This window comes from Synchiropus splendidus, chromosome 13 (genome assembly GCF_027744825.2).
Source record: "Synchiropus splendidus isolate RoL2022-P1 chromosome 13, RoL_Sspl_1.0, whole genome shotgun sequence".
Taxonomy (NCBI): domain Eukaryota; kingdom Metazoa; phylum Chordata; class Actinopteri; order Syngnathiformes; family Callionymidae; genus Synchiropus; species Synchiropus splendidus.
In genome coordinates, this window is record NC_071346.1 from 7,028,868 (window position 1) to 7,053,189 (window position 24,322).

Genomic DNA, 24,322 nt, shown 5'->3' on the forward strand with positions numbered 1-24,322 from the left:
GATAGTGGATAGAATGCAATGGATTCAGGTTGTTATTACGTTGTTGTGGTGACTTCTTATCATGAGGTGGGTGTGAAAGGGAGGATGTGATGTTAGAGGTGTGAGCCACGGGTCAACCTGGGGACCCCGGTCCTCCCGACATGGACACCGTGACTGGTGGTCAGTGGCTTATATGATGTGATCCGGTCGCCCTGGTATGCCGAGGTGCGCATGCCCACTAAGAGGACGCAGCGGCTCCATGTGTGTTGAGGCGCATTATTTGGCAACAGACGCGGCAGCGGGGAGGGCCGAAAAAAGAGGATATCCCCTGGATTTCAAAAAAGCCACGATTTATCGGGGTTAACGGCGGATTAAACATTCCTTGGTCGATCATCGGCGAAGAAGGGACGACAAAGCGACCGAGTAAGTTGACTGGGGGTAGCCGAAGTTTTCCAGTAAGTGGATCGAGGGGAGCCTTTTATTCGGACTCGTCGAGAGGAGCCAGGTCTTCCTCCACCTATCTGTGACGATAAAGAAGCTGATGGGCTGTTGAAAAGTAACACTTATCCGCAGAGCCAAAGGTTGAGCGCTGGGAAGGGGAGGGGGACATTCACTCCACATTTATTTCATTTAAGGTCTTTTAAAGCGCGTCCACTTTGCCGGTGCCGGTTTTGTTCGGTGGAAGTCGCGAAATGAGGCGAGGATTATAACGTTTCATCGCCGGCGGCTCGGCGGCGACGAGCTCCGTCTGTGGGCCGGCCGATCGAATTCATGAGTTCCGACTCGGAGCTTTTTCTTCGGGAGGGGTCGTGCAGGTAAACATTCGTGTTTAGACGCACATTCGCGTACTTTTGGGGCTCTGATGGGAAAGTTTGGATCCCCTCCGATTTGGCTGGCTGGTGTCCTGCATTGGTCTGTAGCCGAGTCAGCGACCCAGACTCGGTTCTGGTTGTGTGGGTCACGCTGAAATACAGGTTCGGTGGAGTTTTATCACTTTGTTCTGAAGTGTGTGCGCCAGCCAGAGACGGTCGGCTTTGATTTCGGTGGGCTATTTGGGCTGAACCGGGTTGGTGTTTTTGTTTGTGCGATGTTGCTAATGTTAGCTCGCTAACTAATAACAAGCTCGTCTCCGCCGTGGCGGTGTCAATAATAAAGGAGCCGGCGAGTTGCACATGTACTGTGGGCTGGGTTTCGCTTTTAAAGGGCCGTGTTCGGTTCTGGGCGACGGGTTTGGGCTGGTGAAGTGTCACTGGTTATGGTTCGGTTCGGATCAAGCCCCGCGGCACCGAGGTTGGTTCTGCTATCTGGTAGCTAATCTTCCTACTTCTCGCTGTGACAACCGTAGTCTTCCTCCTCTTAAAGCTGAACACACACACACACGCGCACACACACACTCGCCACACGCCGCGCCACGTGCGCGCGCGAGAGAGCACACACATATTCTCTGTGTTTCTTGCTCGCGCACACCGAAGCACACGCGCGTGCGCGCGCGCACACACACACACACACAGACACCAGACGAGTTTGCAGCGCTCCAGGACAAAACGGAACCTCAATACCTCAAACCAGTTTATACTAATGTTTATCTGGACGGGTGAGTTGAATTATTTATTATGTGCTGTTTCCTAAATAAATATTATGTGTTTGCCAATGGTTTATTGAAATAATCCTGCAGTCATCTCTAGTGTTAGGTGCTGCTAAACTTTGATCTTTTCCTATTATTGAAGGATTCCATGCTAGTGAGGCTTTATCACAATAGTGAAAGCATAAACAAATATTGCTGGTCTTACGGTCTACATGGAGGATAACTATTTATCAGTGGTGCTCAATAAATTATTTCAATTGATTTGATAATTTAGTTTTTCAAACAAGTATAATTGCGTATGACCAAAACAGTAACACAACTTGTGGCGGTCAAGCTATGTTAAACAAGATAACTCCTGCTGACACTGCCAGGTGTGGATGTTATTACTATTTATATTTGTTTGGTGACTAGTATTGTTTATTGTGGAGCATCTATAAACCACCCTGTTGGGATGTCGTCACTCTCCCCTCAGTAGGCTGCGACTACGGGACCATTGTTACCATAAACGTCCACACTACTGGACCGTTACATGGGAAAAAAAGACATCAGACACGTTCCTTTCACACCATAATTTAGGGAAATAAAATGAAAATACAAAAACTTCCAAAGCAACATTTCATGCTATATTAGTGTTTACATTTCCTTTCTTTCTTCAGTCACTATTTTAAACTTCAGTAACTATTTTAAACGTGACATGTTGCGTCAATCCGTACACATCATATGCTGATCAGTGGATGGTCATTATGAGGGCAGCCAGTCTCTGGGATTTCAGGAATGTAAATGTCCATGACAGCAAAGACATTGTTAAGTGTAATTTGCATTCTAACTATCTGTTGCGCAGATGCATTCTTCATGAACTGACATGTCGGCCAAACGCAGGCCAACCGAGTTGCCTGTCAGAAGAAAGAGAAGAAAGCATTGTTGATGAGGTCACTTTCATGACGGATGCTTTTTGACATAGACTGAACCCACATTTTTCTGTTCACATTCTCCATATTTCTCGAGGTCACTGTCTTCCAAAAGGCTGTCTGCTTGTTACAACTTCGGCATTTGCACTTAACTCTCCGGGTCAGTGCGGTTTAGCTTTGATGTTGTGATGAAATATACATCCAGAATTGTAGCTTTTGTGGTGTATTTAGGGAGTGCCTGGCCTTAAATCAATGTTAACCAAGTGGGTGACCCACTTTAGCCATGACCAACTTCATTGATCCAGTCCCTTCAGAGTATGGTGCGGTGGTCATCGTTTGAGATCAATGTTTATAGTTGTATGCTTGTCCAAGCTAAAACCAGAAGCTATCCTGAATGATGCATTCACAGGCTAAAAGTCTGCACCCATGAACATAATGTGCTGCCCGCTGAAGCTAAAACATGATACGTTTGTTGCAAAAAAGCGAGTAGCAGTTAGTTCTGCGACTGAATAAATATGCTCTCTAGGATATGATGGAGAACACAAGAAGCATATCAAATCCACTCTTCTCACCATCATTTGATTCAGGTTTGAGTATTTTGAGAAATGTATTTTTTTGGGAATAAATTATTAAATTAGAGGACAGGTTATTTATAGCATATAATTCTTGATGAAGTCAACATAGGTCAGTCAGTAAATTTTTGCACATTTTTAGCCCACATTCACTCCAACAACTAGACTATTTCATACTGCAAACAAAAAAATGTAACAAATCAAGACAATTAAGATTAAGATTTATTTATTTATTTTTACTTTGCATAAAGATCATAGAACCCTTTTGCTGAATAACAAACCATGCTTGCATTGTCATTCTTGTCATCTTTCACTCACTAATGCTAAGAAGTGCAGACTTATTGCACTTATATACAAGTTATTATATATGATATATTTAAACCTACACTTCACACCTCTCCTTAATTTCATTGTCACGATAGAGCTATGAAGAATAAACAAATGTGTGATTTCTTCATCTGCCATGGAGCCTCAAATCCTTGTCCCGTGACCCTCCACAACCTCAATCTGTTTTTCTCCTTCATTTGCCTCCTTGTGCTTGTGTTTTAAATAGCTTAATCTAAATGGTTGACTAAGAATCCTATAGCTGTTTTACCATTTTTTGTTTGCCAGTCAATCTGGAAAGCACGACATCTGAATGTAGTCGTAAATCTACAACGTTTTTGAAGGCACCTGCTTATTTGATTGCGATTATACACATGCTGGGCCATTTACTGTTGTCATACTCTGGGTTTGGAGAAACCTTGTATCTTCTGCCTCCCTCCGTCTGACTCTTAAGTTATCTACTGCTGGATGCATCAGAAGTTGTCTGTCGATATGTGCTCTGTAATGTACTGCTGAGCTGTCCTGTCCAGGGTGTCCCTCCGCTGAATGAACACAAACTTTTTCTTGCCACAAATTTGTCTGTAGATCCTTTTTTATTTTTTGTGACAACATAAAATAGTGTAACTATAAAAAAAAATGCAAATCAAGGTTATTTAACTACCATGTGATGTAGTTCCAACTACATTACACTGGCAGAAACCTCAACGGAACCAGACTTCAGTTGCTGTTTGGTCTGATCAATGCTACAAAACAGCATCTTTTATTTTTTTCATTATGGAAGATGATAGAATTTGTCTGAAGAAGTTGATGCATTCAAAAAAAGTCCCCACATTGGAGCAAAACAAACCCTCGTGACACTGAAACCTGTTTGTCTTAACTTAGTGGATGCAGCATGAAGTTTCGAGATAAGTTGCCTTCAGTGGTTTTGCACTGGTTGCATGTGATGTCAAGTTCTAAAGTGGGTGGGAGTTTGATCCCGCAAGTGTGTGTGTGCGCGTGTGTGGGCTCAAAGTGTGTGTAAACTGCCACGGAGATGAAATGTGAAACCTGTCTGCCATTCAGATTGCCTGTTACAAAGATAGGGTCAGTGTCTGAGAGGTTGTCGGGGTGCGCAGCGGTGTGTGTGTGTGTGCACGACCATGTGCCACCAGCATCAGGTCAAAACTCACACACACACACATTCATACACATAATGGCTGCCGGTGTGGACGCTGTGTCCCTACAGCACCTGAAGGGTTAAAACTAGATCCAGCTTCTCTCACACACACACACACACACACACACACACACACACACACACACACACACACACACACACGACCCAACTGGTTTAAACCGGTTCTCTGGAAAAGTGCTTTGTGTGTCCTACTGAATCCTGGGAAGGGTCATGTCATGTGTGTCTTGTGATGTAAGAGTTCACAAAAAAAAGTCTTATCAGATCATCAGTTGATGTATTGCATTGTGACATAGAATGCATAGGCATCATGGACCCTCTTGTTGTATGGCAATATGCTTGTGAGCAGAAAGCAGTAAGTGTAAGATCGTCACGTATCAGCAGCCAATTAGAACTTATATCTTGAGAATGTTTCAGTTCATTTGCGTTTTTGTCTCAATCTGTGCTGGTCATCAGGATATTAACTCTCAAATGTTTTTTTTCTTTTTACGTGTCTCTGTTGGCAGTTGATGTTGAGTGATTCTTAAGCTAAGTTACGGATGTGTTAAGTGTAGATGTATGGGCAGAAAAGGAGCTAAGCCAGACCTTAAAAAGATGTCTGTCTTTCCCTTAACAAGAAGCTAGAGCTAATGATATGGAAAGAACCTGACTGTCTGCAACAGTTTCCGGGTGGAGCCTCTGTTTCTCCATGGACAGTTGAGGTGTGTGGCTGCTGGCCCTGGCATTACCGGTTCTCAGCACCGTGCACAGACCAAACATTTAGATGTGTTTCTCTGTGACTCTTTGGCTGCTCGACGGTGTCGTCTTTTCAGCTCTGGCTTTGCGCATCTTTCAGATCCAACTGCCAGAGCTGACTGAAGCAGTTGGAAACAGATGACCTGGTAGAAATGGATTGTTGAAGGAGAAATTGCATCACGCAGCAAGTGATTCATGCTTTGTCACAAAATGTAGAGGTCGCTACGATCTGGTGTTGTACTGTGAAGTGGTGGAGAGTTTGCTGTCAAGGATGAGCTTAAATGTCTCTGAAAGAACAAACAACGGTGATATTGACTCTCAAAAATGGTTCAACTGTCTGGTAAATAAAGCCTGTATTGGGATCCTAAAGAAACACTTGTTAGCATAGCGTGTTTCATGGCTTTTGTTAAACTGGTAACAATAGCAGTACTTTCGGCTTCAGTGGAAGCACTAATGTTGCATGCAGTTTGAGTTACGTCGACGGCCCTTGGTAGGCACACAACCTTCGTATGTGTGATTCATGTTGGCTGTCCTGCAAGCTTTTAGTCTGCTATCTCCCAGCATAGTCACTTCGACTATGATCTAAATAATCCGTAGTTCCGGACAAAGAACATGGTAAAGCTTTCTGCCGTGGATGCCCCGTGACAGTGGCACAGCTGGACTGTCTTATCATGTTAACCAAACTTGTTTTTGTAGTCCCTTTCATACCCAACAGAAGTAGATGTACTTTTTACTTATTTTGTGTAGCATTATGGATGTCGACCTACATATAATCTCATGTTTTCTTTGTGCCCCCCAATGGTCAACCTCCGCTGTCTGTATTTTGAAACATTCCTCCAGCCAATACGAGCCAATCCCCATGCCAACGTCTTCATATGTATAAACATGGGCTCTGGGTTCGGAAGTAGAATATGATAAGTGGAACTTGGATAAAAAGGTAGGCACACTGGTGCAAGTCACTATCTGTCTGCTTTTTGTGTTTACAGTCTGGAACAAAGGGTGTGACTTTGTTTAGAAAGGTGTCCAGACTTATGCTTCGTTTGATAGTATAAAGATGGTCACACTTTTTGTGGTGTTTTCTGTGGCAGCACGTCCTCTGCTGTGCTCACAAATCTTTCAGTTGGGCTCAATTGTCTGCGATGATGTTGCGTGTTGCAATAAATTATAAAGCTGACATCCATATTTACACCCCAACTGTTTCATATGATTAATAGATACTCCACTATAATCCTGCGCTTTAGTCCAAGATTTCCAATAAGTACATTAAAAGCTTTGTTTCTAAACTGCAGATTTCAGTTGTTAAAAAAACGTTCTGCATGAATGGCTTCACATTTGTCTTGACACAGATCCGTCGACATCTTTTTAAACAAGTCTTAAACCGTTTGTCTTTCCTTTATTTACCTTCTTTTGTTTACTTTGAATTCAAATATTGACAGAAGATTGGTCAATAGTTCCAGTAAAATGTTCGGTTAAATTAAAATGACTGTATTGGGACTATACTGAGATCACTTGAGCTGGAGGAAGTTTAAAACATGGGCGCAAATCTCCTAACTCAGGGGGCGTTTGGAAGGAGGTGGGTTTTGGTTGCCTGAAGGGAAACACCACTGAGAAATTTAAATATTATTAACAAATTAGAGCATACGAAGAATCTGCTGACTAACCAGCTGAGTTTGGTGGATCATCACGCAACTAAAACTAGGCCAAGTTCGACTTTCAATACCGCAATTGATGGAGTATAAGTGTCAATCGTATGCCGTGATTTTTTAAAATGTATTTTCTTCCTTGAATCTGCTTCAGTAAAAACGGTATTTAAATGTAAATATTGAGCAGATGCGTTTTTAAATGAAGATGGCCATGAGAACAAAACTGACACGCTCATATTGCATATAATCTGCACCTATTTGTTAGTCCATCTGCTATCTTCCCCTGTCTTCTGCAATTTCTGATCTCCTCACTGCTCATTTTCATCTATTGTTAAACAAATATTCAAACGTATGAGTGTGTCTTGTGAGAAATAAACAGTTTATTTTGCTGCAGATCACTCCGCCTAGTGAGGTCTGTTAGAGAGCAGCGTGATTGACCACAGCTTATTGATTCATTTAATCTACTTCCTGAATTAGATCCACGACATCGCGGAATTGTACGTCACAGGTCGGTGTAAAAAAGGCTGCAGTGGCACGTCGCCGTGTTACTTCTGTTGCATGTTAACAAGGGAACGTTAAGAGATTGAGCGTGGTGGAAGGATATTCGTTTCAATGTTGTGCTTCTCTGTGGGTGTGTAGTTAAATCGCTGGGGTTGTTGGTCTTCACTCGGCTCCGTCATGTGTTGTGCTAGATGCCTGTGCTGGTAATTGGTTGCAGATAATTACTGATTTCTGTGTCGAGCGCTGTGCAGTAAGAGTTGACTGATCCAGTCTCTGACATCTTGGTCATGTGACCACGCTGCTCCAACATGTTTTGTCTGGAGGCCATTTTAGTATCTCTGCATGTCCCCTATTGATGAGTCAAGGTTAGCTTTGTCTAGTAAAGCTTTCAGAACCTGCTGCAGTTGTAGTATGTTTAGGTGCAATACTTTAGTGTCACCATGTATTACGGCAGAGACAAAACATTTCTATAATATGATCATCATCTAATCTTATAAATGTAGCACAATTCATGACATCTGTAGTATTTGAGTGAGATCACATTTTGTATTATGAAATGGGAAAAAATGCGTAGTGTGTGCACCTCAGTTTGTCTTCTGCAGTGTTTGACATTTGAGCTAACTCATGGCAATGTTACCAACCTAACATTGAGGCAGAAACCTTGAGAGAACCAGACTCGCAGCATACAACTACACATTAACCAGTAGGAAAAAAAGCTCAAGTATGAGACAGTTTTAATACACATTGCATAATTTTCTGATCTAAACAGTCGCATCATGTTATTAATATTAAAATTCAAAAACCTTTTTGCCCCTAGTGTCAGGTGTAGTGTTTCACCTTTCCACTGTCTTTCCTCATTTTTTGCTCACATGTGACTGAAAGGGCTGGTGCTGTGGCCTGTTTGGAGTCGTGTCGTGCCAACAGGATCTGCCCAAAGTTGGGAAATTCCAAAGGTCTTGCTGTGATGCGCTGCATAATAAAACCGATGAAGTTTTGCAAGTCTTGACAAAGTATGACCATTAAGTCACTGGAATACATCGACGCAGATTAAAAAGGCTGGATAGATTTCGCAGTAATTATTTTTCCTGGCAAATTATTTTCTTTCCCATCCATTTTGTTGCAAGATAAAATTTTGTACATGTGCCTTGAGGTTATGTATTACCTCGCGTTAACTAGACTGATGCACAAGTGTGGGATAAACCAATAAAGAAGTCAGTTAAAGGGCTGGGCATGTATGAAATAGTTACCTGGATGTAACTCATGTTCTACGACACCGGTCACTTTTGGGTCCTCTCCCTCTTGGAGTTTCAAAATGGACGATTGGTGGTACGGATTTAGACTGGCCTAGATGAATATTCTCTGTAGTGAATGTGCTGAACATTAGATGACCATAGTGGCCATAAACCGTGATGGTCTCCAACAGAGATGTTGGATAGACGTGAAATAGACGTGAGTTCTTGACCATCAGATGGAACAATGACAACTAATGCAGGCGGCAGGATGATCTCATAATAAGGTCATCTCATGAGGTCACAAGGTTATTTCATTAGAAGGACCTCTTGTGGTCTTCTCATTAGGACCTCTAGTGGTGTTTAAGACGTCCACTGAAGATCCAGACGAGAGCTAATCCAGCTGCGTACGACTATGAAATCACTTCACAGCTTGTTTGGCATCTCAAAATGCTGCGCTATGATGTGGTCTCATAAGGACTGGATTGAAAGGTCACTTGGTTATCTCTTTACTCGCTTATCTCTTAAGGATGTCACTTGATTAGCTCATAAAGACGTCACGTGGACCTCACGAGTCCAAACTGGAATCACCTCTTTGGACTGAATAGTGTTGTGATCTGTGCTAAAGGTCATCTGATCGTGACTTGATGTCATCATGTTGGCAGAAGAACGCTGCCTTGCACCCTCATGAAAGCATTCATCTGGTGGGCCATGGGTACGAAGACATGGAGGTAATATGAAGAGGAGGTCATCTGTTGACAAGTCGCAGGACACCCAGTCAGTTAGTGAGCTTGCTGTGAGCTGTTCACTTGGTCATGGAACAGCACAGTCACCTGCTCATATTGTTGGGGAGTCACCTGAAACCTGTCCATCCTGAAAGATGGCGTCACTTCTGAGGAGAATGTGTCATTGCTAGTCACTTGTTAGGGGTGGGGGGGGTCACTTGGGACACTATCTGTTGCAGTTTGTGTGGCTACATAATGTGGTGTCCCCAAGTAGGAGGAGGGATGGATGTGGTTGACAGGACAACAGGGAAACTGTCGATTGTTCTGGTGCTTTATTGCCATATGTAAGTGTCTTTTATTTGTTTGTTTCCCAGGGGATGTCTGAGGAAGCAGTCCGCCAGACGCGCAGCCAGAAGAGGGCGCTGGAGAGGGATGCTGCTCCCCAGTCTTTGGAGCCCTCCGATGCTGCTAGCGAAAGCAAACGGTCTAAACTGGCACCATCTGAACAGACTGAACCTCAGCCCGAGCCAGCACTGGGACTGGAGTCTCAGAACCAGTCTGGTACGGGGTCTGAACCAGAACCCGAAAACAGTCAATTGCCGTTACCTTTAGTGTTACCCTTGGCGTCCAAGCCGGTGAAGGAAGAAGCGGAGAAGCCAGACAATCAGACTGGACTTAAGGACGGAGCCGTCAAAGAGGCGGTGAAAACTGAGCCGACAATGGAGACCAGGACCCGCAACAGGCTGATGGAGTCGAAGGTTCTGGCTACAGGAGAGGTGAAGGCTACTATTAAAGTTGAGGTGCAGACTGGAGAGCAGCCAGTGGACATGAGCACATCAAAAGGGTAAGAGACTGTTTATATTCTTTACTTAAGGTGTTCCAAAACATGAAGAAGTAAATATATTTTGAATGACTTCTAGTGTGCAGTGGCCTCATCTGATGCTGAAGTTTCAGTTGGGGGCGGGAGGGGAGGGAGGGTGTTCACTTTCAACCTGACTTTTTGGTCCACCTCCATTTTGCCCCGACTCTCCACCTGAACCCTAAAAACCTCCCCTCACACACAAAATGAAGCTGTGTGTGTCGCAAACCGGTTCCAGCCGGTCGTTGCCATGGTTTCCACCGTGGAAGAAGCAGAGCGGGGAGGGGGAGGGTGGGAGGAAAAGTGAGTGGGTCACGTGACGATGACTTTGAGGTCATGTGACTTCTTTGGAAGTAGTGATTAATCCACAGGAAGTGATGATGGCGCTAAGCCCCGAGGACACAAACGCACGCTCGCACACACTCACAAAGGAGGACGGCTCAAGAAGGAGAGGCCTCATGGTGTCACGTTGAGTTTAATGGCTTTATAAAATGCATTAACTGTTTCCATGCCAACATTACATATGAACTTTAAACACAGACCCTCATGTTTAAAAACCATCCCGAGTGTGGCATGAGGTGGACTGTTGGACGAGCTGTTTTTAGAAGCGTGTGTTTGCTTATTACGATCCAAAGCATCCATCAAAGCGAACCACCTAATATTTTTGTATGTATTCAGGTCGCCACGAAATTGGCGTTCCTTCTTTCCCACTCATAACCACAGTGTCATGCGGCTCAAACATTGTGGCTTAAAGCAGTGTTCTGGGAGAGCGCCGGCCTGTTCTGTGAGATGTCTGAACTTGTTAGCTTACAAAGAAGCAGATCAGCTCTTGGTCATAAATTTCACAAAAAACGTGACTCGCACTTTAATGACGCCTGTGTTTTAATAATTGAAACTCCAGGGTTGAGGTGTCGCTGTGGGCTTAAATCCCAGGCAGGGCCCAGGGGTGTGTCAGGAAGGTCAAGTGAAGATCTGGTTAGACCTGTGGCTGCTGGAATAACTTTAACTAGTGATGGCCCTGCAGGGCCTCAATGAGCAATGTTAAACATAGTTTACAGTCCTATTGTTGGTAAGCTCTTGTCAAATAGTTCACTCCAAATCAATAAGTGGATTGAGTTTAAATAATTTTAACAGTTGAGAATGTCGCTGTGTCTGCAATGGCCAGCAGGGGAATCTAGTGGGAGTCAACAACAAGAAATAACATTTGCATCATGTTGAAACAGGAATGCAAGCTTGGTTCGTAGTCAGTGTAGTGCAGGTGGACGATTCCATTTCCTAAGGGGCCAGGTTATGTATTGTGACCGTTGAGAGAGGCCGTCAAACCCAAAGAGAGGAGGGTAAGAAAAAAATTGAAAATACAAATCAAGTGATGACATCATGTGTGATTATGAAATTACACTTTAGAAATACACGGAAAATGTTGCTTTGTTGTGTTGTATTTCATTTAAATCACATTCCATTCAAAGATTCTCGACATGTCTCATACATTTCAAAATCTACTTTAAATTTTGATGTATTTTAAGGGACAAGAAATACTCTGAAAATAAACAAAAAAAACAATGACAACAACAATGTCAGTTTTATAGTTTCACTCTGACTCCTGGAGAGCCGCATAAATACAGTCAAAGGGCCATATTTGGCCCCCGGACCGCACTTTGCCCAGGTCTGGTCTAGTGGGACATCTGTATCTATCTGCTACTGCAGTGCATGAAGTTATCCCTCAATTTTATCGAGCGGTCAGGCAGCAGTTGAAGTAGAGAGGCTCAGACTTCCCTCCTCCAACTCTTGTGTGCCAAACCCTCCAGTGTGTCCTGGGTTGGACCCTGGGCCTCATTGCTGAGCAACAGCAATTCTAAGTCTCTCCTGGATGGCTAAGCTTCTCACTCTACCTCAAAGGAAGCGCCTGGGAAAAGTCATTTTAGCCAGCTCATGATCATAGGTGAGGGTTGGAATGTAGGTCGACCGGTAAATCAATGTGCCGTTTGACTGCTTCACCACAGCAGACCATCGTCTTCATGACTTAAGACACTGATCTGTCTGTCGGCCTCTCCTTCCCTGGCTCCACTTGGGGAGGGACATTTCACCCTTTACCAGCTGCTACAACAATGGGAATTTGCTTTAAACCATATGTGCTTTCCAAAAGGCGACAAATACTTGCATAGCTAGTCTCAAGATGCACTGCAACAGTCGACGCTGTCAATGCTAAGATGAACCCCAGCAACATTAGCTCTCTCGGTTCACCATTAAGTTGTCTGATGTTATTTTGTTGCAGTTGCCTATTATTGAATGAGTCATGTTCTGTTCTGCAGCTTGAAGAAAGAGAAGCGACCTCCGTCCCCAGAAGATGACGATGATGTCATCATCCTGTCAGACAACGACACCCCGAGTCCACCCATGAACGGAGTGAATCACTTCAAGGAGCTGGACACAGATCTGCTGATGGTCAGTGGTGGACGGCAGAAACTTTTATCCCCCAGCTAATTTGATTTGAGTGTCTTCTCATATAATGTCAACGGCAACAATTCAGTGTCAATGTAGCGTTGAAGCGTCACACCAAGTTGTGATGTGGGTGTTTGCTATTGTGCAGAAGAGCAGTCCAGAGGAGCGAGAGCGCATCATCAAGCAGCTGAAGGAAGAGCTGCGACTGGAGGAGGCCAAGCTGGTGCTGCTGAAGAAGCTGCGGCAGAGTCAGATCCAGAGAGATAATCTACAGAAGGTAGAGCCGCTGTCTCGCCCAACGCCTGAAGCAAAGGAGAATGCAGCATTTCTGTTCTGTCGTTGCAGCCCTCCAGTCTGTCCGGCTCCACCGCTCCTCCTCCATTGATCCGGGGAACCATCACGGGCAACAAGAGCTCACAGCAGGTGAACTTTAGCCCTTTGACTTCACAACTTACACACTGTCAACATGGACGCTGCATGTTGGACAGGTCCTGATTGATATGTGCCACCCATGTGTTCACTAGGTGATGTGTTTTCCCCCCAACAACTCTGGCATCTTGGCAAAACATTATTTTCCTGGTGGCCAAATTTGCACCAATTATCTCTTTATGAGTTGTCCAATTGTTCTCCTGGTCCAAACGTGTCCTTTCTCCATATCCACTCCCCATCTTCTACTTCACCAATTCGTCTTTTCCTAGACATAAAAAACAACATTTGAATGTTGAAAGTTTGCGTGTTCAGTGTTGAACTAGAAACACTGCCACCTGGTGGCAGGAGGTAGTGGAGGTTGTAAAACGGTGAGCGATGACGTTGGTGAATAGAGATTTTTACATTTATTTTAACTTGATGCTGGCCTCATTAAATGTCTCATCTGGCCGTACTCGGCCCCCGAACCTTGAATTGGACTCATCAGTATTGACACATCTGAATCGGACCGATCAGCAATGACAGTCGTGATAGGATAGTTCCAATGATCTCACGGTACTTGTGTGAGCTGTTGTCAAAATATTCTGCTTGACTTGGTCAAGTGACCTCGCGACACTGATGACTGCCGCGAGACAATGACCAGCATTTCTCACAGCAAATCGAGTTAAATGGTGTGTTGATGTGGTGTTTCCAACCCGCTCAGATGATTCCAGTCTGAAACTGAAACAACACTCGACAGCTTTTCTTTTCGACGGCCTGCTATTACGGCAACTTTGCTCTGCTAACTTACAGTCTGTTTCTGGAGCATTGTCATTGCTGTACCTCTGTAGTTAGCTTTCTAATGGTGTTTGTGTTGTCCAGATTTTGACAGGCAGGAGTTCAGGGGCGGTCATCCCCCCTCCGCTTGTGCGAGGAGGGCAGCAGATCTCGTCCAAACACGGCTCCCAGATCATCATGCCGCCGCTGGTCAGAGGTGCTCAGGTAAGCTGCGATCTGGAGCATGGCTCAGCACCCGTTGGTTTTAAGGTTCTGACTTTTCTTTGTCATCATCACGATGGCTTTTTGAGTCCTGCTCTCCTGGGTCTTAGACTTATGACCTCTGCTCTTCTGTCTGTGTCCCTTGCTTTGGTACTTTTGATGCCCCCGCCCCATCTCCTCCATGTCTGTGTTGCCCCCCTCTCATCGTCCCGGTTAGACCATCTCTGTATCTCCACAGCAGATCCAGGCTCTCCGCCAACAGCAGCAGCAGCAGCTGGCAGCTTCAGGTGGTGGAGGCTCAGGACCGCCACCGCTGCTGATGGGCCCCAGGACCTCGGCCCCTGGAAGCCAGCGGACCATGATGCAGCAGGGTCTCAGAGTAGTGAGCGGCGCCAACTCACTGGTTGGTATCTCTCAGACTTCCACCTGAACTGTATAACTGTAATTGGAAGAAACCATGTGAGTGAAGAGCTAAAGTGCTGAGTCTGAAAAAAGTAGGGCCCAGTACAGACCCCAGCAGGGCATTGTCAAGATGCGTGTTTACTTGTGGTTGTGAGTTTCAAGAACCCAGTTGAAGGGTGGGGGTCAGAGGCTGAGCAATGCTGCAGAAAGGCTGTTCCCTTGTTGATAAAGCAGGAGGGAGACCAGTAAGTAGCTCCTCACTTCAAAAGCCTCAAGTAGTCGGTGGTGAGGAGGACTGGGGCGTAAGGTGACTACCTCTGACAGCTAGTGAGCTGCGCTGCCCTCCATGTGTTTGGAAAAAAAAAAGAAAGAAAGCAAGCCACGTGAACGTTTTTAGCTCCTCACTCCCCGGTTTAAAAATAAATGCAGCCAAAGTCCGCCAAAGTAAACAGCTCCGTCTGCGACGCACCATCATAAGTCTGAACAATTTTCTCGACGACACAACAGCGATGCGTAATTACTGTGTAGTTAAACACTGGAGTGAAGAATTTCAACTGTATCATTATGTAAGGTTGTAAAAACAGTGTGAGTAAAGGACTGCTTTCAAGAATCCTGCGTCTCCAGCTGATGGCGCTGTATTAGCCGTTTAAATACACTAAACTGGGTGACGGGGGACGTATCTGACTCTGTGCAATATATTGTGGAGGCTTTTGGAGTTCAGAATCTGTGGTCATGATGAGGTCATCTCTGTCTCACAGGCTTCGGCGTCCTCCATGAAGAGCTCCTCGTCGAGCGGCGTGTCACTGGTGAGCGTCAGCGACTCTCCCGCCAGCCGCCAGGCTGCAGCCAAACTGGCCCTGCGCAAGCAGCTGGAGAAGACCCTGCTAGAGATCCCCCCGCCCAAGCCTCCCGCCCCGGTCTTCAACTTCCTGCCGTCGGCAGCCAACAACGAGTTCATCTACCTGGTGGGACTGGAAGAGGTGGTTCAGAACCTGCTGGACACGTTCCACAGAGGTGTGAAGCTTCTCCAGTCAGTCACTGCATCCACTGTTGATTTGACTTTCAAAATACTATACAACGTTCCTCAGTGCTGCAGGCGCAGAATGGCTCTGCTCTCAGACCCAGGATTCCTCTCTCCTCTTGTTGTCCTTCTGCTTCCTCTCGCTGTCCTCTTTTCTTCTCTGCCATCTTGTTGTCTCGCTCTTTTGCTTTTCTGTCCTCAAGCTTTTTAGTGTCCTCTTGTCTTTGGAACGACTTAGCTTCTACATCCTCTCTTCTTCTCTGTCTCCTAGTGTCTGATGTATAGTGTCCTCTAGTGTGTCCTCCAGTGCCCCGGTCTTCTTGCTCATCTGGTGTCTCTGACTCTCCTGTCCTGTTGTTTCTTCATAATCTCTATCTGTCTTCTCAATCCTCTTTTCTTCCTCTGGTTTCTCTGACCTGTCTTCTGTTGCTGCTGTTCTCTGTGTCCACGATGTTCTCTCAAGCCACTGGCCATCACAGGAGGTTTCCTCTGAGCATGTGCGAGTGAATAAGCGATCTGTTGCTGGGACTTAAATCCTTCTTGTTCTCCACTCCTCCTCCACCCCCCCAGGAAAGATGGGTGTGCCGCTGCCCAAGCCTGTGCTAAAGGAACCCTACGCCTGTACGCAGTGCAAAACCGACTTCACCTGCCGGTGGAGACAGGACAAGTCTAAAGTCCTCTGTGAGGACTGCATGTCGTCCAATCAGAAGAAGGCGCTGAAGGCGGAGCACACCAACCGACTGAAGGCGGCGTTTGTCAAAGCATTGCAGCAGGAGCAGGAGATAGAGCAGCGCATCATCCAGCAGACGTCTTCGTCGCTCTCTCACGGCAGCTCCTCGTCCTCCTCATCGCTCAAGGCTGAGCAGCTGGTGTCCCAGCAGCTGAAGCAGGCCCGAGCCTCATCTCTGCAGCACCACCACCAGGTCAACCGGGGAAGCAACATCATCCACCATCACTCCATCAAGGTTGTCCTCGGCGTGATGCAGCTCTGCCCAGCCCAGGAGTCGGGGTGTAACGCTTGCGCTGTGTTTCCTCAGAGCCAAGGTATCTCCCACGGCGGTATCTCCTCAGTGAGGGGCGTCCCCCACTCCTTCTCCTCCACCTCCCAGCTGCAGAGCGCGGTGGCGGCAGCGGCTTTGGTCAGCCGGCCAGGTAAGCACGAGCGTGTGTCCCAGCGCTCCATCCAGAGCTCAAAGGTGAGCAGCAGTGGACTCGGCGGCGTCAGGAATGTCAGCGGAGGTAGTTCCTCAGCCAGTGCATGGAAGAAGCAGAACAGCAGCAACACAGGTAGACTCCCAAACCCAGCAGCCCCTCCCTGGCTCCTGACATCTGACCTCTCTTCAGTGACCCTTTGATTCAGACTCTCAAATCACTCATCTAGTGCGATTTAGCCTCATGAATCCACTCCTCCTCCTCCTGTAGCTTGTCATTTGGTGGGCAGTTTCTTTCCTTCCTCTACCTCAGCGTAGACGCTTCTCCTCCGTGTCCGTCTCAGTGTTGGTGGGAGTCGGTTGTCTGTTTTCTCTTCTGTCCAAAGTTCACCTTCTGCTCTCTTGCAGGAGTGACCATGGCCTACGTGAACCCCAGCCTGACTGGCCACAAGACTTCCGCCACAGTGGACGCACGTCAGAGGGAGTACCTGCTGGACATGATTCCCTCTCGCTCCTCCATCTCGCAGACTGCTCATACATGGAAATAAAATACTGTTATCCAAGCGCCCGGCTCCAACAAAGCGAACAACAGCACTCCCCGGAGGACTGTTTAGCAAATACAATCTCAAATATTGAAGAAACGTTCCTCTGTAACTTTTCTATGATTGTCGTCCTAGTTTACTTCTTTGTTTTGAATTTGAGGTTTGCTGTTCTTTGTGCAGACTCTTTTGATCATCTGGGAAAAATCAAAGACAAAAACATACTTGAAGGGCTTCCCACGGAGACGTCTCACCTCCGGGCTGGGTAGTGATGTGTTTGTCTGCTTTGAGTACTCTGACAAGAAAAAAAAAACAAAACGTTTGGGGCGAAAGAGCCCCGTTTGCCATGATGTGGGTCAAAATGACTCAGCTTATTGACACTTGAATGATTTCAGTCATACATAACCATAAGTTCATAGTCAAAAACACATTATTTCGGGTAAAACAGAGTTGTAAATTGTCCAACACTCACCCCTGTAGTTTGACATTATTTTGTATTTACAATAAGTTATTTGTTTCCTCATGTTTATTTTATGACTGATGTTCAGAATCGCTCAGTATTTTGTGGCCTCCACAAATGAGTTTATTTTAGCTTTGTTTTCTTCTCGTTTATCCGCATGCATAGCCTTCCTCCTGTTTATTTTGCACCTTAGCTAAGGAGAAGCATGGTGTCTTTGCTCTACACACCTGTAATTATCATCTGTTATTTGCTAATTTTATAATGGAACCGTTGTAAGATTATTTTGAGTGTTGCATCATTGTTTAGAAGATGTAACACTTTGAAGTGGATTTTTTACAGTGGAGTCGGAGGTGGGACCTCGGATTCATACGGCTATGATCTATGCTACATAGATTGTCAATCACTTCTTTTGGGGGAAGATCCCCAAACTTCCGCAACCCTGGAAAGCACAAGACTGTCTTTAATAATCCACCGTATCACCGTCATTTCTCTGAACTGTATTGTACAAAAGTATTTTGAAAACTATTTGGTTTACTTTGACCTTTAGCTTCAAAAAGAGACAATAAAAGTATACATTTTAAACTGATAATTGGTGTTGTCCTTCTGGTTTTTTGAATAATTGTTTGCTTTGAAGTCATAACATTAGCCCTTACTGTTCTTTTCGCAATTTTGTGGCATCTTTTTCAAATATATTTGCTATATATCTTGTCTGAACAGCCCTTGTTATTTGTGGTTAATGGATTATTTACTTCAATTATTATTGTTTATCATTTGTTTTTAATTAATTTATTATTATCAGTATTATCTTATGATTCTAAAGACAGTCGGGATTCGCTGAAGAACGAAAACAACGCCTCCATCGCGAATAGAGTCCTTGTATTATTCCTCGCTGAGACAGCAGGTGGCCCTCTGGAGCTGGTGTGCCACTCTGCCTTACCGAAGAAGAGCCGTCGTCGCGACGTCACCGCTGTGTTGTGGACGAGGCCGCAGGAAGATGGCGGGGTCCAAGGTGAAGCAGGACATGCCTCCTCCGGGAGGTTACGCTGCCTTTGACTATAAGAGAAACTTACCGAAACGCGGACTCTCTGGTACATACGACACACTTTCGGACGCATGCAACGGCTTGTCTCGGTTCTTGAGGAGTGAAGATACATGTACACGTCCCGAACATGAGCTAATGCTAACCGGTGCTGCTAAAGCCTGAACAATAACACAACTACCAGTCAGTTGGCGTGAAAGAGAAAATCTAAGTGCATATTATAAACTCTTATGATTAAACAACTCTAATTTGATTCAAATAAAGTGGCGTTAAAATACCGTTTTCTGTCGGTAGTGGTGGTTAGCTTTCACTGCGATACAGTTCAGTCTGTAAAATTTAAACACTCATTCACATATATTTTGTTATTGTCACCGCCAAATGTTTTACTTCTTAGTACTTCATTTTGTGTTTATCATAGTGTCATAGCTGTCTGATGTGTACATGCTCTGCATCTGATAGTAAAAGACAATGTTTTGATTCCTCTCTCCGCAGGTTATAGCATGTTTGGCATCGGTATCGGCGTCATGGCATTTGGCTACTGGAGGCTTTTTAAGTGGAACAGGGAGAGAAGGTGGGTGTTGTACGTCAGGCTCCTGATCTCAATGTCCGTTGCGTTCATTTCGTGTGCTTTCTTTCATCACAGGCGCTTACAGATTGAAGAGCTGGAGGCCAGAATAGCTCTGATGCCCCTGCTGCAGGCCGAGCACGACCGCAGGTGAGGAGCCACACTTCCCTGCGCCGATTCTCAACATGTGCTGAGATGGTTCTTTAAAAATGCTGGTGTTATGAATCCAGAAAGATGCTGACATTCAAGTGCAGGACACTATTTATTCTTAGATTTCACAGCCTCCTGCTTCTTATAGAATCTCTGTTCCAGCTGATAATATTAATAACCACCTGTTTTACCCGACTTCACCATGAGAGGAAGTCGCAACAAAGTGTCGGCTCTTGCATCACTGTGCTCACTCAAGTCGCACGCATGTGTTAATGCTTGTATCCTGTTGGTCCAGAACTCTACGGATGCTGCGGGAGAATTTAGAAGAGGAGGCTATTATCATGAAGGACGTTCCAGGCTGGAAGGTAAACCGAAGCTACTATGTGATCTGAGCTGAAGATCCTCCATGAAGAGTTGACTCATGAGCATCTCTTCCTGCCTCCTCAGGTGGGTGAAACGGTCTTCCACACCGACCGCTGGGTCCCCCCAGTGTTAGAGGAGCTGTACAACCTCCGCCCACGTGAGCAGTATCTACACCAACGCTATGGCTTCGTCTGGTACGTCTAGGATCGCCACATGGACCCACCTGAACCTTCTTGTATATGTTCACTATTAAAGTTATTCTTTTTCTGTACCTCACACCGTTTTGAGTTTTGTCTTCTAACCGATAAAGCTAGAATTGAAAGTGCTGAGGGAAAAAGAACTCCAACCAAATGTGAAATTTCAATCTTTTATTGATTTAAAAAAAAATCCTCTGGAGGACAGAAGTCTCCACCTCTCACACGTCCTGGTACCAGCAGCTCCGCCACAGACCTTAAGATAAAAAAATCATTTAGTCTCAGGACATGTGAACAAACTCAAATAAAAAAAATAAATACCAGTTGTGCGTCAGCACCGATGGCTGGGCCTGAAGACCAGACCCTTGAGCTTAGGAGCGAACCGGGGGAACCTCCGCCCAGCAGGTCAGCCTACGAAAAGACAACCCTTATTAGCGCTGGCCGCTTCTTCTCCTGACCACACAGAGAACATGACAGCCAGAAGGCATGCAGCTCTACGAGTCTGAACTCACCGCTTACTCATATGAAGGATAAACTCAATAGTCTAGACAGGTTAGACTGGTGGGACATTACTGGAGCAAATTAGAGGTCTCGGTGCAGTGAGCGGAGGTGGACAATGCTACCCATGACTCTTGTTTTTGGAAGGACTGAAGGTGGAGAATAGAATCCAGAGGAGCTTCTTAGACTGTTTCCTCAGCGATCATGTGTTACGAATCAAGACTCGTGACGAGACCATGGCATTTTTTGGGCGACATTTGAGGACTATCGACAGCAGCTAAACTTGGAAGGTATTCATGGAAACAATGAGAACTGAGTTGGAAGGATGTGAGCAAAGCAAAAGGAGATTTTTACCTCACGTGCATTGGCCTACTTTCTCCACAATTGACCTAGGCAAGAGAGCAGCTTTCATCTCTGAGGAGCACTTGTTGGTAGGCGCAACGCTTCATTCTCCAAGGACTTGTAGGTTTTTGAAGTAGCTGACCTCTTGAACTCAATGAAGCATTAACATGACCAGACACACGACTTTATTCCCCCAAACTTCAGCCATTTTAAGGGCTGAAAAAACATCAAACCAAGTTTGATGGATTCCTTTTTTTTCTGTCAGGGTGTATTAGACCCGACAAGACTGAGCCCACCCCGACCTTAAACTGCTAAACATTGACATTCATCTCCCCCAGGTTGGTTTTAATGCTTCCACTAAACTTCCCAGTGCGACTTTAAAAGGCAAATGAATCAAGATTATTTTCCACAGTCTGTTTAATAGGCTCCATGAAGCCAAACTGACAAAAGAATTATCGATCATACAAAGAACATAAAGTACAAAACTGTTCCCGGTTGAGATCTTAATTGGGGAAACGTGAGTTACATTTTTTTTGATCACTGAACAAGATGAGTCCATTTTACAGCACATTTAAAATGCAGAGGTTGAGCAGAGCACAGAGATACCTTTGCACGGACTGTAGCATGCTGCAATTTGCAACTTCATGAACAGCCGGCCACTTCGGATGTGTAGTTCACCAGTCTGAAAGGAATTCAACTCTTTTGGGAAATTGAACAGACAGGAGCCCCAGCTACACTTCAGCTCGCTAGAATCAAATTTAGCATAAAAATCCCACCAATAGGTCTACAAATTAGCCTCTTCTGCATTGGGGAAAAAACAAAATCTGGCAGGAGGGTTGGTCATGGACCAAGAGAGGGAATGAGCAGAACAAAAATACCCAAGTCAAAAAAACAAAACTACGCCAAAAAAAAAAAAAATCTGGAGACAAAGTCTGCAGGAACGTTAGTGGCTGATGTGGAGAAGTTTAATAGCCTCTTAGTGAACAGACTTGCTAGGAATAAAAAAAGTGCCCAATCTTGAACTTCTCTTTTCGAACAAGGTTATTTTTTTTTCTTTTCGTAAAGGAATGACCAAAACGGCTACATGTTTTTTTTAAAGACGATTGAGCTACTACAACAGAACTACAAAACTAAGGTCAGCAATAACACGTGGACATTTTTCTTGAGGAGCGCATCTTTGAAATACAGCCAGCCAAGTGATGGATCTTGAATCAGGGAGATGTTTACTCGTGTGCAGCTGAGGATAAGAAGTGGGCACACAGGTAAAGACACTGAAAGTTCCAACACTAGAGAGTTTCACAACATCCCCCCTCCCCCACAGTCAGAAAGAAACCCTCCCTCCATCCATCCATCTACAAGGGGCTCCATCAGCTGAGAATCGAGCGACATCTGTCCATTAGAGTAACTTTTGGCGTGAAGTCTCCGCCAGCCCCCCGGACGGCAGCGGGGCTAGCAAGTTACCCTACAGAGAGGCATCAACTTTGGCTCGAGTACAAAACTGAGGGGCTGAACCATATGTTGGGGCTGTAGCTTTACACCAAGCAGTATGTGACTAGTCAGTATGGAAGTTAATGTGTGTGACTGAGATCAAAACAGCCCCAACATGAGCCCGAGGGCATGAATCAGAGGGTTAACAAAAGGGACACTTACCATAGCTGTCATATCCGTCGCGGTATGACCCGGAGCGGTCACTGTAGCCACCCTGGCCCCTGATGAAGGCAGGAACTATTAACAATTTTTCTCTTCCCAAAAAGAAATCTGGATCAGACTTGGGTTCATGACTTGCCTATTTTCCCTGTAACCACTGGAGTATCCACCTCCGCCGCCGCCACTCCTGTAGCCGCCGCTGCCGCCTCCGAAGCTTCTGTCACCACCCCCGAAGCCTCTGTCGTTGTACCCCCTGTCATAGCCGCGGTCGCCGTTGTAGCTTCCTGCGGGTCGCACAAAAGGAGAAGTTAAACAGAGGCACTTTTATGATTTGAATAGAAATGGTATGCTCAATTAGCTATCTGCATCAGCGATAACCTCCAGAGTAACCACACCCACCTCTTCCACCCCTTGGCCCACTGAACCGGCCGCCGCCGCGTGGAGCTGAGCCATAGCTGGGTCTGGCGCGTCCACTCTTGCCTGCTTCGTCCACACGAATGGCCCTGCCGTCCAGAGTCTGAAAAAAATTATAAAAATGTAATGTAAAATATTTATCCACGTTTTCAGTCGTTTAAGGGGAAACTATAGTTTGCACTGCAACTAGCTGAACAGTGGACTCACCTTTCCGTTCATGGCTTCCAGCGCATCTTTAGCATCTTCGACGTTATCGTACTTGACAAAGCCAAAACCACGAGAGCGTCCAGTCTCTTTGTCTCTGATCACATCGACTGGAAACAAGAGGAAACCCATTCGACATCAACATCCGACGACAAACTACAAACAATGTATTCATCTCGACAAATAAAAAGGTCGATGAAGTCGCTACATAACGTTAGCTTTGATTTAGCCTACCTCTTTCGATGGTTCCATATTTGCTGAAGGCCGCAGTAAGAGAATCCTCGTTGGTCTCAAAGCTCAGTCCTCCGATGAACAATTTACCTTCGTCCGACATTTTGCAGGTTCTAAGATTTAGGAGGGAAAAAAATAAGCGTGTGGAAAACCCGGACAATCACGTGACCACTGCAACAAAAGTAGGTCATTGCCGTCGTGATGAGAAGCCAAAAGCTGCTAGCTAGCGGCTACCGCTTTTCAAAACTGACCCCAAAAATGTCGTGTAACCGCGACACCGTTGATACCATTAAAAGTTACGCCAGAGATGAAGGCCTCAGGCGCCGAAACGTGGTCCCGTTATTCGATGAGGTTAGGTAACCAACATCTGCGTCTTCCTTTGGGCGCCATTTTGAAATCGGCCACACATCCTCGCTTTGTTCTGAGGCCCGCGACGCAGCCTACGACGACGGCTACACGACAAGAGTCAGAAAACGACCCTTCGTTTTCAAACCGTCGCAAACGTGTCTGCCACTGAACATATTCAAACCAACTTTGCGCGTTTTTCACGAACTGAAACGAGCACGTTGACTTGGAGCCGCAGCGTGTATAGGCACAAAACATATAAATTTACATACATTCAAGGACAAACGGGAGATTAACGTTGCAAAACGATAAACACCGAGTGGATTGAAGCGACTCTTACCTTCGGTTCCAAAATGGCCAACGGCGAACAGCTTGCAAGGCGAGTGAGACTGAGGAGCGCGTGCAGTCGCCTTTTAGAGAGGAGTCTCCGCGGACCGCTGCGACCTGGGAAGGGGTCACGTGCCTGAGAACAGCGTTTCGATTGGTCGTTCCGCTATAACGTCATCGCCTCCTCCCTGTGGTTCAAGGGCTCCGAAGATTCTGTTGTGGATCATCGGATTTATTTTTTTTTGTAAACATGCTCGTTATGAAGTCAATGATCCGCAATAGAATCCGCATCAAAGCGAAGAGCGTTTTGAAATAAAAGCAGTCTAAAGCAAGCGATGAAGATGAAGACACCT

The 24,322-nt window shown here is 45.5% G+C and overlaps 3 protein-coding genes across 11 annotated transcripts; 2 read left to right on the forward strand and 1 right to left on the reverse strand.

The window, feature by feature from the left end:
* Nucleotides 1-239: 239 nt before the first annotated feature.
* On the forward strand, nt 240-17,508 carry LOC128769613 (transcriptional repressor p66 alpha-like). Of its 9 annotated transcripts, none has more exons than XM_053883488.1 (11): nt 240-402; nt 9,750-10,219; nt 12,544-12,676; nt 12,822-12,950; nt 13,019-13,096; nt 13,961-14,080; nt 14,295-14,480; nt 15,238-15,493; nt 16,071-16,465; nt 16,538-16,787; nt 17,060-17,508. In XM_053883488.1, the coding sequence occupies exons 2-11, from the start codon at nt 9,753-9,755 to the stop codon at nt 17,197-17,199; spliced, it is 2,154 nt and encodes a 717-aa protein (XP_053739463.1). In that variant the 5' UTR covers nt 240-402; nt 9,750-9,752; the 3' UTR covers nt 17,200-17,508. The 9 variants fall into 9 exon arrangements, with proteins under 9 accessions (XP_053739463.1, XP_053739464.1, XP_053739466.1 ...); XM_053883489.1 differs by lacking the exon at nt 240-402 and adding an exon at nt 529-794; XM_053883491.1 differs by lacking the exon at nt 240-402 and adding an exon at nt 801-953.
* Nucleotides 17,509-18,593: 1,085 nt separating this feature from the next.
* On the forward strand, nt 18,594-20,037 carry ndufa13 (NADH:ubiquinone oxidoreductase subunit A13). Its single transcript, XM_053884119.1, has 5 exons — nt 18,594-18,738; nt 19,182-19,260; nt 19,333-19,404; nt 19,700-19,769; nt 19,852-20,037. The coding sequence occupies exons 1-5, from the start codon at nt 18,645-18,647 to the stop codon at nt 19,969-19,971; spliced, it is 435 nt and encodes a 144-aa protein (XP_053740094.1). The 5' UTR covers nt 18,594-18,644; the 3' UTR covers nt 19,972-20,037.
* A 1,163-nt stretch (nt 20,038-21,200) lies between these two features.
* On the reverse strand, nt 21,201-24,140 carry cirbpa (cold inducible RNA binding protein a). The gene is made up of 7 exons (XM_053884118.1): nt 23,983-24,140; nt 23,301-23,410; nt 23,070-23,176; nt 22,848-22,965; nt 22,588-22,732; nt 22,452-22,510; nt 21,201-22,038 (listed from the first exon to the last, which is right to left on the reverse strand). The coding sequence occupies exons 2-7, from the start codon at nt 23,398-23,400 to the stop codon at nt 22,025-22,027; spliced, it is 543 nt and encodes a 180-aa protein (XP_053740093.1). The 5' UTR covers nt 23,401-23,410; nt 23,983-24,140; the 3' UTR covers nt 21,201-22,024.
* Nucleotides 24,141-24,322: the final 182 nt, after the last annotated feature.